This window comes from Exophiala spinifera, assembly GCF_000836115.1.
Source record: "Exophiala spinifera strain CBS 89968 unplaced genomic scaffold supercont1.2, whole genome shotgun sequence".
Lineage (NCBI taxonomy): Eukaryota > Fungi > Ascomycota > Eurotiomycetes > Chaetothyriales > Herpotrichiellaceae > Exophiala > Exophiala spinifera.
Window position 1 is genome coordinate 594392 of NW_015622514.1, and position 19096 is coordinate 613487.

The 19096-nt window shown below is 42.4% G+C and overlaps 2 protein-coding genes across 2 annotated transcripts; one reads left to right on the forward strand and one right to left on the reverse strand.

The window, feature by feature from the left end:
- Positions 1-283: 283 nt before the first annotated feature.
- On the forward strand, positions 284-1526 carry PV08_02497 (uncharacterized protein; the record flags this gene model as incomplete). Its single annotated transcript, XM_016376855.1, has 4 exons — positions 284-583; positions 795-910; positions 1034-1215; positions 1402-1526. 4 exons carry the CDS (start codon positions 284-286, stop codon positions 1524-1526), a joined length of 723 nt encoding a protein of 240 aa, XP_016238425.1.
- A 639-nt stretch (positions 1527-2165) lies between these two features.
- Positions 2166-3433, reverse strand: PV08_02498 (uncharacterized protein; the record flags this gene model as incomplete). The annotated part of the gene is made up of 4 exons (XM_016376856.1): positions 2166-2895; positions 2964-3114; positions 3173-3267; positions 3327-3433. The coding sequence occupies 4 exons, from the start codon at positions 3431-3433 to the stop codon at positions 2166-2168; spliced, it is 1083 nt and encodes a 360-aa protein (XP_016238426.1).
- Between the last annotated feature and the right edge of the window lie 15663 nt (positions 3434-19096).

Consider the following 19096-nt stretch of genomic DNA (forward strand, 5'->3'; position numbering starts at 1 on the left):
CCTTCTGGACATTGACCACCTCTACATGTGGACTACGTCTTCGCGTCCGCCTGCACTGTGATTTATCATAAAAGGTAATGAGCACCATGGAGAGCGGATGAGCAGGGTCTCGTACGTGCGAGGTATATAAACGAACACTCCCTGGAGTGTCGTCGTCGTCGTCAGAAACCTGACCAGTATTCAAGACACACGAGAATTCCACAAATCCCGCCCACGGCAAACAACTCCATCATACAACCCACACGCACACCTTGGGTACAGGGACTCGTTTACGAACTCGACAATGCCTTCTTCTCTGCCGCATCGCGCCGTCATCGCCATCACTTCAGCCACGGCCCCGCTCCACCACGGCGAACCGACGGGGTTCTTCATCTCCGAGGCTCTGCATCCCTACAATGTCTTCAAGGCCGCTGGGTTCGAGGTCGACCTCGTGTCGGAAAAGGGCACGTACGTCGCCGACTGGCTTAGTCTGCAAGAGAGTTTCCTCGACGGCGAAGACAAGAAGCAGTGGGAAGACTTGGATGGCGAGTTTAGAAAAAAGGTCGACAACATGCCCGATGTCAAGAGTGTCGACGGGAAGAATGTCAGTGTCTCTGTCCCTCGAGTTGCAATCTTTTCCTTCTCTTCTTCTACCCTTACACTTACTGCTATACTGTTCCCTTGCTGCATATTACCACCTACCTTACCCTACCTTACCTAGTACCTGTTTCTCTCGCTCCCACTGTACCCTGTATTTGATATTTGATATCGTATAGACCTTGGATGGTGCTGACTGCTTTGTGGCTTGTGTATAGTACGGCATCTTCTTCGCGAGCGCAGGCCACGCAGCCTTGATCGACTATCCCCACGCAACGGGCTTGCAGAAGATTGCGACGGATGTCTGGAACCAAGGCGGCGTGTTGAGTGCCGTGTGAGTGAATTTCTCCCGCCCTCTCATATAATCATCGCCACCAATATGTATTCGGAGGAGCTTTTTTTTAAGGGGTTTTCCCCCAACGCGCAGACTCTGATTGACACTCCACGAAACAATTAGGTGTCACGGCGAAGCCATCTTCCCAGGCATCATCGACTCGACGACCGGCAAATCCGTCATCGCAGGCAAGACCATCACCGGGTTCACCACCCAGGCAGAATATGAGATGAACGTCATGGAACCCATCCGCAGCTGGGGTGAACCTTTGATTGATGAGTGGGCGGAGAAGTTAGGTGCAAAGTGTACGGTTTTTCCCTTTCCTTTTTCTCCCTCTTCCTCTTTCCCGTTCGGCCCTGTAATGATAATAACTGAACTGCCCCGGCACTCTCTCTCTCTCTCTTTCTCTCCACCTCTCTACGTGTTTCGTGTCAATCTTGGGAAAAGTCGAACCTGATCTGCTAACGTGTCGTTTATGGTTTGGGGTTTAGATGTCCGCGCAGAGGGAGTGTGGGATGATTTCCACGTCGTTGATGGCCGCATCGTCACCGGGCAGAATCCACAGAGTGCAAAGAGTACAGCCAAGGCTGCCTTGGAGATCTTTGGGAAGCTCTAGGTAAGGTAGGAGGTCTCCTGAGACCTCCTGGTAGTCTGCGAGGTAGTCTTCGAGAAGCCCTAATGAGGTGGTCTTCATCGTGACTGGGAGAAACTCTGTACAATGGGCTGCATACCTTACTAGGTGCAGTAGATTGTGGTCTAGAAAAGTGGATATGGAGCATCCTGACGGTTCATCTACATATGATGGTTCCGATGAAATGAAGAACCTGAACCTGAGTTACTCTCCACACCCTCATCTATGCGTTGTGGGTACCATGGCACACCTGGGCATTGCGAACGCAGCACCCTGTTAAAGGGGTTCTACGACGGATCAATCTCGAGACTCACCCGCCAAAAGACTCTAGTAGCGGCAACATAAGAAACGCAAGTACACACTGCGTTAATGAACTCGTGATCATGGTGAACTTTGATTCGTGGCATTGATGTCCCCATTGATGAGACTCTGCTGGTAATAAATCGAAAACGCCCCCTGACTACCACGACATTTTTCATGTGAGAAGGGGCCTACCACAGATGTTTGGGTCTGGTGGTATGCGTGAACTCAACACACGAAAAAGAAACCTTCACCATCTCATCTTCTTTTTCCTAGGCAAAAAAACAACAGAAGGGCAAACGCATATTTTACGCTCATGCAATTCTAGTTCTCGTGCAAGACTTCCAGAGCCTGGCTGCTGATACGCTCAGGCTTAGCCTGGTTGCCCAGTCCCTTTTGGCCAAGCTTTTCCTTGCTGAATTGACTGGCGTACGGGTTGAGGCGGAGGAGAACCTGTCTGTTGCGGAGAGGGTTCTTCTTCTGGACGGAAGATCTCTTGGTGGTGGCGTAACCCTTGGGCTCCTTGACGACGGCCTGCACTTCAGAGCTGTTGATCAGGCGGGTGATGTCGGCGTTGCTGACGAGGTTGGACTTGGTGCCGGGGAAGATGGTGTCCAAGGCCGAAAAGGCAGACGAGGTCCAGATGATGAAGCGGCCCAAGTGACCACCCGGGGCGAGCTGGAGGAGGTTCAGGGCGGTGACGGGGGAGGTCTCGACACCGGGGATGTTGCGGAAAGCGCGAACCAGCTCACGTCCGTCCTTCTCGGGGTTGTAGACGACCAGAGGACCGCGGCGTTGGCGGTGGCGGCGGTTTCGCAGCTTACCCTTTCCGGCGCGCAGTTTGCGGGACTTCTGGACCTTGACGACGTCCGGGCCGGCACCGACAGCCTTCAACAGAGCAACGGCGGCCGAGGTCTTGACGAGAGCGGCGCCTTCAAAAGCCTTGCTGGAGACAACGAGAGGGACCTCGGGGACGGTGGAGATGCGGTGGCCACGGGCGAGGAGGAGAGCTGGGACGGAGCTGGCAGCGATGGCGGAGGCAGCTGCGAATCGCCTGCAAGATGCGTGTCAGTAATTTATTCACCGCACACAACGCAAGACTGGTGGTGTTGTAAGTCCTACTTTTGACCTAGGTTGATCTTCTGATGCCACTTTCTCCAGACCTTGGTGGGTGCGAACATGCGACCAGATCGACACTGGTTACCAAAGGCAGCTTGACCGGCTCTGTGAGTACCACCACCGGAGACACGAGGAATACGGGCGACAGCACGGCCTGGTGAGGTTTGTCAGATATTACTGCTCTTTCATTTTTGTGTGATCCCAAAACGCACCTGTACCCCAGGACTCAGCAGAGGTCTGTTCACCGGCCTTTTCGCTCACGGCGTACGGCTGTCTCTTGTTCTTGGCCATTCCGGTGTGGACGAATCTACACAGTTGTCAGCTTTGTCGTAAATGGGCTGGGTGCGGTTGGTGATTTTTCCGTACTGGACAATATCGGGACGGATTGGGGAGCTGAAGACAGCTGGGAGAGGGAGGGTCTCTCCGCTGCTGGCGCCATCAGCGCTCAAGATACCGACGGTAGGACGAGACATGTTGACGGTGTCGCGAAAAGGAAGTTGGGGGGTTGTCGACGGTGAGGTTGGTTGAAGACTTCAATCCGTCTTTGTATTGTCGACGAACTCAGACTGCGAAATTTGGGACATGTGTGAACTAAGCCCGATTCGGGGCGAAATCTTGGCGGGCACCACCAATAATCCAGCCTTGGCAGCTCTGAGCGCGCTCACGCAGACGGCGCCGCTTTAAGACCAGGTCCTCGCACTCACCCTCTTCTCTCTTCTTCACCCATCTACTCACGCTCTCGATGCACCGTCGCGGCGTCAGTTTAATGTCTATTGCCAGTTCTCCTGGCATTGTACCATACACCTCATCTCAAGATGAGTTCTATCATTAGCGAAAACCAGGAAGGCGGCCCATTTTAGATCTCTATCTCCTCCGTGGCCAGGATTCTACATTGTGGTCTCAGTATAATTCTTAACTAATGCATGCCTAGAAGGATAGCCTAAAAAGGATTTAGTTAAGACTTTCAGGTGGAGGTCTTAACTAACAATCAAATCTTTAGTTCTCGCAAAAATCTTTAAACTAACAAGAGATATCTACTCCGAGTCTTTAATAGCTCCTAAGTGATTTATAGTGTTATGCAACACTCAGTTCTAGGCCATGTGGAGGGGCTAAATGGGATGTATTGACGAGTCTGACCTCCCTCTCTCGGAGGGAGATCTCTATCTATTATATAGGCAAAAGGAGCGTTGCAAGGGAGGGCTTTCTCGCCGTCGCACAACGCGCCGCATGGAGCCATCGACCGTTATCGGGCGGCGTTCTATCGGGCGACGTTCTAGACGGAGAGAAGCCCTCCTTGTGAAGGCCGAGAATATAGTCATATATAACTAGAAACAGTGAATTGATGGTGTTGCAAAAGTTGTAAGGAACGTGAGGGCGTCGGCGTTCCGCCAGAGGCGCTAAGACGCTAGGCGTGAGTACTTGGCTTGTAAAGTCGTTGCCGGGAAATCCGCCTGCGGTTTAGGCGGCTCCGCCGGTTCGGGTATGGTCGCGGTCTGGGCGCGCCGTCGCTTTTGACGTCTATAAGAACCCTCGTCCCTTGCCAGTGTTCTCTTCCTCTTAACCTGTTCTCTTTCTCACCTCCTTTGCCCCTCGTGTACCCGTTGTGCGTCACGCCCTGCAGCCTCCGTCCTTCTCGGCCGCGTTAGGGCCGCCTTCTCCTTTCCTCTTCTTTCAATTCTCCACCGGTCCCTTCGAATTCCGCCTCGCCTCGAGCTAATGTGCTCCGATCACTCTCCTAATCCTCGATTATCATGGCCTTTACGACCCTCGACACAGCCCGTTTTGGCCCCCTCGAATAAGCAGTGCATGATATATTTGGCTCCACCGGCTGATAACCTTTAGGCTCAACTGATCTGTCCATTGTCTATTTTGTCCACAGCTTAACCGGGTATCCTGAAGCGTTCCGTAACGCGGTGTCTCCTTACGCCGCCCAACCAGAGTGATTCTTGTAATGCACTTTTCTGGCGCTTGTTCTAGGCTTGCGAAAGAGAAGAGAGATCGTCACCAAAAGCAACTTTAGTCTACGTGAGGGTGACTGACACTCCACCGTCTTATATGGCCACGGCGCCGACTACTGAATGGAGAATATGATGGTAGCCTGGAAGCGCAGCTAGTGTTTTGGTACAGGCTGGCGCAGCAGCTGAGCGCTATATCTAGTATATTTAATCGTAAAAATGCCGCACGAGTTGATCGGTAATGTGGTCTATATGGTGTCCTGCGCTCCACCTAAAATCTGCTATATTGAGTTAGAGCTAAGTCATTCACTTCGATTCTTAGCGCTCGAAGAAGAGGATCGTTATTCGCCAGCCAGTGTATATTAGCGTGTCACGAGTGGGCTTTTGGCTAAGGTCTCATTCATTTCGAATTGAATCCTCTATAGTGATTAAATTCGAGTCTGATAATGACGGGACACAGCGTAGAAATGGGAAAAATCGGCTTTGCAAGGCACGATTTCGCTTGGACAGATGTAGACGTTAATGCTGTCTCATAAATAATGGTTCTAATGATGCGCAGCCGCCTGTTGAGGTTGGTCATGATAAAGTTGATAATGAACTTCAAGATCGCTCGCAATCTCACTGGAAATCGCTGGCTTGGCTCTTTTAAGGAGTTAGAGCCGAATTTCATGGCCTCAAGAGTTGCGACCATCGACACCACGATTTATGTCACTATTAGGGATAGCTAAAGACCTTGTCTATTATCACATTTAGTGGCATAACTTTGCTTCACTTTATTGACATATCAACCTTCTCTCTCTATCTATTAGGTTAGCGAAAACACCAGCAACGAAGTTAATCGCAAACTACGTCGACTCAGCAATTATCGAAACTCGAAACTACGCCTCCTAGAAAGTCAAAATTAGATGTTTAGCAGTGTGTTGATCATCTATATAAATCGCACTAGTTTCTTTCTCATTTTTGGCCATTTAATTCATCCTCTTTTTCATTAATCTTAGCTACTTCTCAAACTGTTTATTCTTCATTATTTCCTAGTTATAGCGACCTCTATTCTGTATCAATCTCGAGCAAATATATTGCTCGTAGAAACCAGCACCTTTAACCAATCCCCCACAGTCATTACCGCTTTAACGTTAACATCGAGCAGACAAAGCTCTAAATCTCATGTTTAGTCGGAATCTATAGGCAAAGCGGATTCTATCGATTTCTTAGATTTAACTATATCTTATTAGCTCCCGAGATCTATATATAATGATTTTAATGACCGTAGCATTTGAATGACTAGAGACTGTATAAGCGACACAATATATAATAATAAAGTCAATCTCGATAAGGAAGCCAATAAGGATAACAATAACATTAACTACAATAGCGACACCAGTGACCTTCCATCTTTACGAGAGATATTTAGACACAATAAAACACGATTTAATACAAGGGATAACTTTAACCCTAATGCGATCTTATCCCGAGCCCCGGTCGACGGAACCAGCGCGAATAGCGGTCATAAGGGCAACAGCAAGGAGATAATTGCCTATTTAAATGCTGAGACTATCTTAAGTGTACAAGTTAGTGCTAGCCAAGGTGAGTCGAAAGAGTCTCTATACTATAGTGAAGCATAATAAGACCGTGTATACTAATATATTATTCTAGATAAGCTGTTTATACTAGATAATAACTAGTCTGTTAATATATACTATAACGGCACTCTCCCTAATAACGATAAACGCCCCTATAAAGCTATAGATTCAGCGTATACTGACGATCAGTCTCTAGAGTTATCTAGAGGGTGTGTCAATCCAGCCACGAACCAAGAAAAGAACACTGTAGACTACTCGATAAAGTACAACATAGTCAATTATACAGGCCAAGAGCAAGATAGAGGCATTAAATTGCATTAGGACGATACTATCTACACTTGTACACCTGCTCGAGATAGTGGTGGTCGCGAGCGCAGTGATAGTGATATAAATTTGGATACGCCATTATTTGTTAACTAAATCCACGATATCTTTGCCGAGTATAAAGAAGCCTTTGGTTTCTCTAACTCAAAGAACAAGCCAGCGCATTCAGCTCTACATGATAACCCAGTAGGTGAGATCATAGCGATCTACACCCTATATAGTATCATTCACGGAGAGTCACGAGTAGCTATAAACAACGATATCTTAGAGCATAATAAGCAGAATATAGAAGCTACAAGAGATAATTAGGCTCTATTTTCAAAGAGAGGTCTCGAGAACATATCCACTTTCAGGTCCAGAATGGAAATCAGTGCCCAAGACACTAAGACTGTAGAAGCTAGTTCTATAGGCGATCGTAACTTGACTGGCGACTATCACCTAGGTAAGTTCCTATCTCCGTAGTGTTCCTTATCCTTGTCCTCGATTCTAACATAAAGAATAATAGAAAACATCAGTCTCTTTTCACAATATCCACTATCCTCACCTTCTATGACTTCAGAGATTGTCACATCTAACTCTGTTGTTGCTATCTAAGGAACACGACCTCGGAAACGATCTTGGTCATCTACGAAGGCTATCACTGGTCTCGATAGGGGCCCTTCTGTAAAACAGTCTGGCCGCTCAACAAAGAAGACCTAGAAAGCTAGAGAAGCCAGAGAGGCCCGAGAGGCTTCGGAGACTAAGCATCGAATCTTATTAGTTCTCTACCGAAAGAACAAGGCACGATCGGTTTGTCTAGGTTCCCGTTTAAGTGATGTCGACAAGGTGGCTGATATTAAAGATGTCTATCTAGCGAAGGATAGCTCCATCCAGTGCCTAGTCTCGTGGAAGTCGTCCTTGGTCGCCATGGAGAACCTTGTTAACGAAGAACTATGTCAGCGCTGCGAAGAGCTGTTTAGAAAGCGGTACGGTCACCAGAAGCTACGGAGAAGGGCTATGATCAAGCGGCAGAAGAGGTGATGATATATAGATCCTCTTTACCGCTGAACACGATGATCTCTTTATCCTTATATACTTGTCTAATTTCCAATCTGTTTGTGCGTCTTTTGCTATCCAGGGTTCTCGACGACGAGACATAGAATATGGGAATGGTAGTGAGCCATTAAAGGAATTGGCCCTCGGGCGCGTCAATGATTATATCGTATATTGCGATGAATATTGTAGATAAAGTCGTCATAACGTGGCATGAGGGGGGGCTTTTCTTCAGAGTAGTGAACCTTCGGCGAAAGTGGTTAACGCAAAAACATAGCAAGTAAGTGGAGCTGCGAGCGATGAGAAAATTTAATTTTATATGGCCTTTAACAAGACTATGATATATTTTAAGAATTTTATTAGCTGCTTAGCTTTAGCTTGCCCTTTTAGCCTTGCCGCCGATGTGTATATATGTGTGTATATGTGTGTGTGTGTATATATATGTGTGTGTCTATAGTAAGACTATTTAAGTAGACATTTATATTGACTTTTAAATGAGAACAGAGAGTTAATATAGATTATACTAATAACGTCACTAGTCAATCTCTATAAGCAATACTTCCATGTGAGAAGCTATCAATAATATAAAAGGTGTCTCGTGATAGATTCTCAAGTGCCTCAAGCGCCCTCCAATTCAAAAAACTTATCTCCCAAGAGCCTAACCATGAAAGAAGCGAGTCATGACCTTACAACACCGAAAGTCAGCTTTTAATGCTATCCAAGATATCGTTGATAGATAGCTAGTTAATCAAGACTATATAAGGGATAAGGACATGATCTACTCTGCCAGCCTTATTTATCGCTCGCCAAGTCACTCCATTCAAGAATATATTTTCGTTTGAGATAATCTTTAATAGAGAATTTCAGTACCTTCCTACTAGATCTATATAAGGATCACTGTATAAATCCAATAGTGATATATTATAAAGTAGAGATACTAAAATATTAAGTACTACTTTTAATGAATCATCATGAGAAGAGAAAATGCCTTGACTATATATAGTGGCTGTCTCGCAATTCTATATATTTTGGTTCTTGATATAGAGCGAAGCTACGAGATCTAAAGATAAGATTATACTTCTGCCTTAGTTAGGTTTATCTTTAATTGCTATTTATCTCGATGTATCGCCTAACTTCATCAACTATTTTCGCTTCTTGATTAAAGCGCATAATGTATTCCTGTTTGCGATAAAATGATTGCGCGAAATCGACTCTATAATTATTTCTAAATCTAAGTCATGAAGACTTCCATGAAAAGTATTAAAAGCCGCAAGACCACTAGTTAATCGAGTGATTTTAAGAATAGACAACTCTACTAATAATCTAGCTTTACTATATTAATGAACGCCCTCTTTCAAATAGACAAGACTTTATCTAGCCAGGCGTTAATACTCATGAAAATCTAAATAATCAGTGTAGATATAATCGTGATAGATCTTCTAGATGCGTGGGAATCATAAGGTAAAAAAGTGCTTATTGGGCGAATAGTTAAATTCGGCGCTCATAACTTTAATGATTACTGATTTAGTGAATAACTCTATTGACAGCTAGAAAGACTTAGAACTTAGTTTAATATTAATACTAAATATTAACTGCCTTAAAGGCACTTAATATAGTTTGCTATATTTATTAAGATATTATAAGTCCGCTAAACTAAGATATAGTTAACTAACAATATTGACTACCTAAAATATAGACTTAATCTCTAACAAGTAATCTGTGAAGAATATAAAAATATAAGGCTAGTCTGTGAGTCAGAAAGAGGATTAATAATAAACTTAGGTCTATTATAAATCAGGGTTTCTAAGGAGTTCTATGGGTTTTTATTATTTGCCACCTAAGTGGAGACTTTGCCATCTAGATGGATACTTAATTTATAAGCTAGTTACCACCTTTATAGTATTTAAGGGGCGTTCTCTTTTTAGTAGATAGAAAATAACCAAGTCGATTAAGCATGCAATATATTCAGTCACCCCCTTGTCTCAACAGGTTATAAGCCCGGGTTAGCGATAATCCAGCGCAATATGTGACAACAAGATATCTTTAATTCACCTGAATATATAACGACTTCTAAAGCCTAGATATCGACTATCTTAGGCCCGTACAAGACAGTTAACTATATTTCAGTTCAAGAAAATGGCGTCAAGCATGAAAATCGACCCTCTAAAAGGCGTAGAGAACTGAAATATTTAGCGAATAAGGCTAAAAGTCTTGCTAGTAAAGAATGATCTAAACTATACCATTAGGCCTAAATGTTACGTTTCGCTCCACCCGGGGTGTCACTGCACGTATCGTTCCTTGATAAGTGGGAAGTATAGGAGGCGAGGTCGCTGAGAACGGAGTACTTGAGCGAGTACTAGAGCGAAGTGATCATAGTCCAAAACGTATGGGTATAATCGTGAACAAAGTTGACTACGTGGTAAAGCTATAGAACGACCGTGTATATATATCCGTCACTGCTCAGTCCCGCTCAGTGGTGCTCAGGCCGAGCACATTGAGCATGTCTGAGCATTTCTGAGTGGTGCTCAGCGGTGCTCAGTGTCCCTAGGGCTGAGTCGGCTGAGTGTATCACGTGATCCGTGCCGTGGTTCTTTATACGTGATTTCCCGGTATAGCTTTCTCTCTTGTTCTGGCTGTCGTCATAGCTTTGTATGCGGTCTACTCGCAGACCGATTCATAACACTTTCCCCTTCCTAAATTCATTCGTTATCCTTAATATATATAAGTGAGTGCCTCCCCCTCCTCGTGCTCTTCTCTTCTTCTTTTCTCATGACTTACTATGCCTCAGTTTCGTGTTATTAAGCTCGCGCGCCCCTTAACCCTTCGTCGTCAGAAACTGATCGATCGTATCGAGTCCTTTGGTCGCGAATTGTCCGGTATGGGTCGCTGCACACCTTGCCAAAACTCGAACTTCGTCTGTTTCGTCCTTGATGGCTGTAGTAAGTGTTCATCCTGCACAAAGAAGGGCGTGAAGTATTGCGACGGCACTTTTTCGGATAAAGAGTTTGACTCCCTGACTGCTCAACGAAATCGTCTTGTCGAGGCGGCCTGTTAAAAGGGTGTAGAGCTGGCCCAACTGATTGCCGTCGTTAATAAGGCTCACTCTGAACGCGAGCGTCTTCAGCGTGAGGCCGACCTGTTGTTGGAAAAGCAGAAGCAGATGCTGGTGCGGGAGGCCGAATCGCTGGATACTTTGGATCACGTGGATTCTCCCGAAAAAGTGTCAGCCACTGTTTTTATTGGCATGAATGACAAACAACTCGAGGAGATATTTGAGTTGTCACCGAGGGCCCTTCTAAACTTTAAAGACTCTATCTCAATTGATCGCTCCTCATAGTTATGTCAAATATTTAGTGAGTTTCCTTCTCTGTTTCTTTCTTAAATACTTCTTAACTATATCCCCTAAGAGATATTTCAGTGGTTTCTATATATTTTTTTTGTGTCTATATCCTAACCATTTAACCAGATATCATAGTTTTCCATTGGTTTTTTGATGGTCGAGGATCCTCTCTATATTGTATATCGATTATTAGGTTTCCTTATATATTAGCACCGGTTCTGGTTTGGCGTTTAGTAGTGCTTTTTTAAAAAGCGATTTATAAAAAACTGGATAAATATTTATCTCTCCAGATAGTTTCAATTTAAAGTTCACTGGTCCAAGTTTTCTTTTGATCTTGTAAGGTTTAATCTTGGTGTGATCTAGTTTGTTAAATAGTCATTATATTTTAATGTTTTTCCTAAGAAGGTATACTGCCTCCCCTTCTTTAAAGTCTGGTCCCTTAGATCTTTATCTATTTAAGCTTTTAACTGTTTTTTATAATATTTTCTTAAGTTCTTTCTTCAAAAGTTCATGTAGTGATTATAATTTCTTAACCAAGATTGCTGCCTTTTCTATAATTGATTTAATGCCTCTAGTATCCTTATTTATCCTTGAGTGAAACTCATGATTTATATAGAATGATGATATTCCTGTTGTTGCTGCTTTATTATTGAATATAAACTACACTATAAGTAGTAGCTATACTTAGTCGTTTTACTGAAAATTGATATAATATCGTAAATATTGTTTTAGCGTTTAATTTGTTCTTTTTATCTACTTATCACTTTGTGAGTGAAAAGCTATTAACAGCTTTTAGTGAACTCTCATGAGGTCCATTAACGATTACTAGAACTGCGATATAAATAGCTTATCCCGATCCAAGCGTATTTCTTCCGACATCCCATGTCAACTGAAAACGTCCTTGTATAACGTGTACACTAAGTCTTTAGCTGTTGATGACTCCTTGTATAGGATGAATTCTGTATATTTGATCAGGATATTGTTTACCATAAGTATACTGTTGAATTCTATACCTGTGAGAGGTTCTTTAGACTTTAATAGCTTTATAATAAAATTTAATGCGATGATGTGCCACGCCTTTTCTGATATCATTAATATTTAGAGTAATCCGTAGGGCTTATATCTCGCGTGCTTTGCTTTATGATATATATCGCAGTTCTTAACGTATTCTGCTATATCTTTCCTGACCCCTTTCTAGGTAAAGTCCCTCGTGACTAATTCGAGTGTCTTCTCGATACCTAAATGTCCTGCTGACTTATCATTATGTCGTCCTTTAATGATTTCTTTCTTTTGCTCTTCTGTTAGCTCGATATCGATAAGAGTCAACACCTCTATCTCAGGTGTTGCGTAGATTAAGGCGCTATCTTTTTCCTTGAGTACTGCTATGAGCTTTGGTTTGATGTTTTTTATGTAATCTAGCCGTCTATTAAGCGTGTCTGCCACAGCATTTTCTTTTCCTCGAATGTGATATATCTTAAAGTTATATAGTGCCAATATTTCGGCCCACCGAACTTGTTTGCGATTAAGTTCTTTTGTGGTTATTCAGTACAATAGATTCTTATGATTAGTGTAGATCTAAACTTGATACTTAGCGCCTTCAAGATATACTCTTCATTCCTTGAGACATACCATGATAGCGAGTAGTTTCTTGTCGTGAATGTCGTAATTCAACTTCGGCCCTATCATTCTCTTTAAGAAGTACACGATTATTCGGGTCTTATTATCTAGCCCTTTTTGCGTGAGGCGGGCTCTGATCGCTCTGTCTGATGTATCTGTCTCTACCTGGCATTCTAGCTTAGGGTCAAATATTGTAAGTACTGGCGCCGTCGTGATGGCTTCTTTAAGGCGTTCAAATGTCTTTCTATATTCTGGTCTGAACTTGAACGAAACATCCTTCTTAATAAGGTTTGTTAAAGGCGCTGCGATCTTTGAAAATCTCTTAATAAATCTTCAGTAGTAGTTAAGTAGTTCAACGAAAGACTATACTTTCATAACATTCTTAGGTTCTGGCCAGTCCTTAATTAGCGCTATTTTATCGAGATCCACTTCAATACCCTGATCGAATATAATGTGGCCTAGAAATCGAATCTGTTTTTTGTGGAACTCATACTTACTAAGTTTCAACGATAAATCCTTTTCCTGAAGTTTTCTTAAAACCTTTCGAATATATCGCATATATTCCTTGTACATCTTCGAGAATATAAATATATCGTCCAAGTATACGACTATAAAGTCATCGAGATATTCTTATAGCGTGTTGTTGATCAGTTCCTGAAAAGATGTCGAGGCGTTAATTAATCTAAACAGCATAACACAATACTCATACAACCTAAAGCTAGTTTTAAAAGCCATCATCTATTCATAGCCTTCCTTTATCTATACTCAGTAGTAAGCGTCCTGTATATCGAGCGCGATGAAGTATTTTGCATCAAGGAGTCTATCCTGCAGCTCCTTGATTAAGGGTAGTGGATACCGATTCTTCCTGGTGATCGCATTAAGTGGTCGGAAATCAATACATAGTCGAAGAGATCCATCCTTTTTTGGGGCGAACAGCACACTATGTGCTATGGATAACTTAGATGGTCAAATAAAGCCTTTCTTTAAGTAAGTCTCTATGTACTCCTTAAGAAAGCTTTCTTCCTTTAGAGATAAGGATTAAAGCCAACCATTATGCTTCAGCACTTTCCCTTCTTTAAGCGTTATTTCATAATCTTATGGCTTATACTTTAGTAGCGCGACTATATCTTCTCTTTCTTTAAAGATATCTATGAAGTCCTTATATTTCTTAGATAGACTTTTCTTTTATATTTCGTTTAAGGCCCTTCTCCTGAATTATACCTATATCGCCCTTCGTAGGGATACAACGGAAGTTAATTATTTCTTTCTCTTTGTCTTCTCGTGACTGCAATTTAAGAAGAACAAGGTTCCTTCTTTCCAGTCTATCACTAGCGAGTATTCTTTTAGTCACTTTATCCCTAGAATAATATTATACTTGATTAGCATCATATCAAGCTCGACCTACTCTCTATACTCCCCAATCTCTAGACAGGCGTCGCGAATCTCCTGTTATATCTATCCGCCATCGTACTCACCTGGCGTCCTGTCTGCCATAAAGACCAAGTATAGATTCTTTTTCCGTTGCTTATTCAGTCTTGCTGCTGTTTTTGATGACACATAGTCTTGGCTTGCTCCGCTATCGATCATTACTTGGATAGGCTCATCAGCTAGTCTGGCGCTGAAGACCAATGGCGTTAAACGCTGAGTCTATACCATGTTGATATAGCGTTTTCGAGACCTTTTTCTGTTGCACAGGACCTTTCGCCTCATGATAGGTTCTCCGCCTAGTTTTTTGACATGTTGTTCATGGTTGTATCCCTGCTTTCGAAAATATATAGAAGCACCTTGATCGGTGGTTCGATCACATCCTTTATCGTGAGATATATATGTATCCTGAGTGCATAGGTGCACGTTGTGTTAGTATATCACTTTTTGGCTAACACAAGGACTTTATCCTTTTCGCTTGTTTCGGGGTCGAACTCCAGGTGATAATGTGATGCTCTATTTAGGCAGTTTATCCGCTCACATTTTACTGGCCTCCAAAATGGGGTTGAGAACTAGAGATATGTTTTAGTTGTCTTAATAACAACAAACTTAAACGAGTTATCCTCATTAGATTCTTTAGGGGTACTGATTATCATGAGATCTTTTGACTTATATAGTAGATAGTATATTTCGCTCCTAATCATATCGTGTATATATTCTCTCTCGTGCGGACATCGCTCATTATAACACAAGTATAAGGTCATAGAAACCTAATAGATATTTAGGTTAGTGTAGAGGCTATATCTCCGAATCCCTTCTACTATCTAGACCTAATAATATATTCTTATAACCATAATATCCCTTGTCCTTTCTCCTTCAATATAGTGTCTCGTCACGTCTTAGTCGATCTCTTTTGGGGTTAGATTGTCACGTTCTTTGAATGGGAAGAAGTAGAGTTCTCCGGTATCAGTCTAATATATATAAGGAGCTAGGCCTAGACACTTAAAGTATCGCTATATAGATACCGGCCTCCTTTTCTCTTGCTCCTAAGCATAGTTTAGCTTGAGCCTGTTATTGACCATACACATCCCAAGTACTTCTTCCTCATAGTAGATCCAGTTTAGTGTCTCGATAACCACGTGACAGTACCCATGAAACAATATAGTGTCACACTTAGGCTTAAAGTCGCTCGAGTCCGGTTCTTCACCAAATATGAAATCGTAACGGTTCTCCCTTAGTATATTGTATATATAAGTGGGTCCTTCACACATTCCTTCACATTTTGTCACGAGTACTAGATCTTCCTTATCCCTCGGACTTCCTTTAGAATCGAATCTTTTATGTTCCATGGCGTAACCCCTTCTGCACACTTAGATGTATAGTATATTCTTCCAATACTTTATCGTAAGTACTACCACATTACTATGATTAACAATTATTCTATATTTTTCTTCATGTTGTGTCTCTATTATTAGTGTAGCCGTTCTCTGAGTATCGAACTTCACCCAGACAAATGTTTCGTCTTCTTCTTAGTCACTAAGTTCATTGTTTTCCTTATCAAAGTTATTGTTAAATAGAAAATAATGGATTATAGACATTCCCCATATATCGTGTATATATAAACAGGACCCCTCGATACAGTTAGGTTCTTAATAGATACGCATAATAAGGACATGCTTTATTGGCTGTTTTCCCTAATATAGACTCAAGAAGGTCCTATCCCCTCTTCTGGTTCAATAATATATTTATACTATCACCAGCGTTTCCGCTCTGCTTATAAGGTCATAGATGCTTACGACTTCTCAGTTTATCTAGCTCGGGATTCATTCCCGTAATAGTTTGAACGGAAACTAATATCGTTCTTCTCCTGTCAGGTGGATATGGGGTTCTTCAAAACTGCATTGCCAGAAGCACCTTTCCAGCCTCAGTGATATTCAGTCTTGCTCGACATTAGTGTGTGGGCTAAACACAGCCCTATTAATGCCATGTTCTCAATAATGAGTCCTGATCCGTGCAAACCCGTATTCAACGCTAATTATTTTATATAGTGATGATCTCGCTTCCATCATGGCCACTATTTTAGGCTCTTCCCAGTCGACTTTCTTTCTCTTGAATTTTTTGCTTCGACGATTCTTACACTTCTTTCCGTGAGGGAACCATTCTATATCTTGCTTATTAGAGTAGTGAATAGAGCAGTTGTCATCGTGATAGACTGTCCATAATAAGTTCATGTGTTTTGGTCGCTCTTTATTAGTCTTTCATGTTGTAACTATTTTATTCTATTAACCTCGGCCAGAATAGATTCCTATAATATTAGTAATCTCTTCATCGTTAACCATTAACAGTGATACTGAAGTCACTCCCTCCGTCTGGGTTCCTTCGAAATTCTCCTTCTGTACTCTCTCGGCGCGGCTAGCTTGTTCTGAGTTGTCTTTCTTGAGGCTATCCAGATATACCTTTATCATTTATTGTCTTTTGAGTTCTAGGCTCCTCAATCCCCGGATCTATTCTTCGCTCTCAAGTCTTAGACACTCGAGTTCTTTCTCAATTAGAGTATCGGCCTTTTCTTCTTCAATACCGGCTTCAATTATATGCAGTTCTACGGGCTTTATACCGCACTCGTTAGCCCTATATCCCGGATTTCCACAGTTATAGCACAGGTTTTCTTTTTTATATCGTTCTCGCTCCTTATTGAATAGCCCCTTGCGTTGAAACTTATCTTTTAGTCATAAGGATCGGTCTTATTTAACAACATTAAGGTTTATCGAATCACTATAAGACTGGTAATTGATGCGCTTGCCCTTGTAATACGCGCCACCCATCTTTCCATAGTATCCTTTCTTCTTTAATCCTAACTCGTATAGCCAGTTATCAATTTCGATGGCTTTATTGACCAACCCCTAATATGTGTCAGGCCTCTCCGGTTCTAACTCCTTTTTGATGTTGTCCTTTAAGCCAGTGTAGAAGGCAGTGGTAAGTACATTGTTGTCTCAGTCCAGTTTAGCCTGAAGCCTCTTAAACAGGGCATAGTACTGCGCAGCTAACCCTTTCTGCTTGAGTTGATAGATTCATTGGGCCGCGGCCTGTTTCTCCCCTGGAGTTCTAAACATTTGCTTGAGTCGTTCCATAAATGTCACGAAGTTAGAGAAAATAGTAATGGTTTTCAGGTCCTTTTATCCTTCAAGAGACATTATATAGTTCATCATAATAGGTTTAAATCAATGAAAGGCTGATCCCCTTATATAAAGTCCCGCGAATAAGACCTTATCTTCATAGGTGATATATCTGGTGCGGTTTAATTTGAAAGTCACGATAAGTTAGGTGATAAACAGTCTTAACTTTTCACGAGATCCATAGAACACGTTAACCTTAGTATCGTCCTTGCCGTGATTGCTATAGTTACTATAGTTAGAGATGACAGTGAAGGTGGGTCCTGATGTGGGTACGCCCGGCGCGGCGAACTAAACCGACCTAGTAGGGGATGGTGAGCGGATAGAAGCTTTAGAGCTAGACATCGTGTTGAATACTTCTAATTAAGTGATAGTCAAAGTGTTACGTTTCGCTCCACCCAAGGTGTCACTGCACATATCGTTCCTTAATAAGTGAGAAGTATAGGAGACGAGGTCACTAAGAACGAAGTACTTGAGCGAGTACTAGAGTGAAGTGATCATAGTCCAAAATGTATGGGTATGATCGTGAACGAAGTTGACTACGTGGTAAAGCTATGAAACGACTGTGTATATATATCCATCACTGCTCAGTCCCGCTCAGTGATGCTCAGGCCGAGCACACTGAGCACATCTGAGCATTCTCGAGTGGTGCTTAGCGGTGCTCAGCGTCCCCAGGGCTGAGCCGGCTAAGCGTATCACGTGATCCGTGCCGTGGTTCTTCACACGTGATTTCCCGGTATAGCTTCCTCTCTTGTCCTGGCTGTCGTTATAGCTTTGTATGCGGCCTGCTCGCAGACCGATTCGTAACACTAAAAAGGAATTCTTTAAAAATACACCTAAAAATAAGATCGAAGAATACACAGAAAAACGAAAATCCGACTCTGAACGAGCTAGCGTAATTATTTGGCTTAATATTAGTGATTCATCATTAATTTAAACAGCTAATATTGCTGATAACAATGCCGAGGCTCTCTATAATCGACTAAAGACGCTATATAGCCCTAAAGGATTCAGCACAGAATTTATAATAGCTAAACAGCTATTTGAAACGACTCTCGCGAGGTGTTCTAATTTAATCGAGGCCTATTTAGCTAAAATTCGGGGATATACTGATGAATTAGCTATATAAAATAAGCCTATTCTAAAGGCTATTATAGCGATATTCATACTAAATAATCTTTCGAGTAAATATAGCCCTATTATTGCGGCTATAATAACAAAATATCGCGACAATAATGATAACGATAATATAGATCTCGATGATCTATTCAATGCGATTATTGACGAATCAAGGCGTCTAAAGAACCAGGAACCCAAGGAGACAGCAATGATTGTCAAAACTAGTTCAAGGAGGACTAAGCGCGCTGTTAAGTGCTATTCTTGTCGCCAATTAGGGCATTTCGCGAATAAATGCCCTAATAAGCCTAGAGAGGCTAAAAATGATGAAGAATCAGCTGGGATCGCTCTATAAAGAATCTTAAGGCTATGCTGAAAAAGGTAATAATCGAGGTTTATCGACTTAAAAACAAAAGGCAATGATCGAGGTTTATCGATATATTGCGAGGCGATAGTCGAGGTTTATCGACTTAAAAACAAAAGGCAATAATCGAGGTTTATCGATATATTATGAGGTGATAGTCGAGGTTTATCGACTTAAAAACAAAAGACAATAATCGAGGTTTATCGATATATT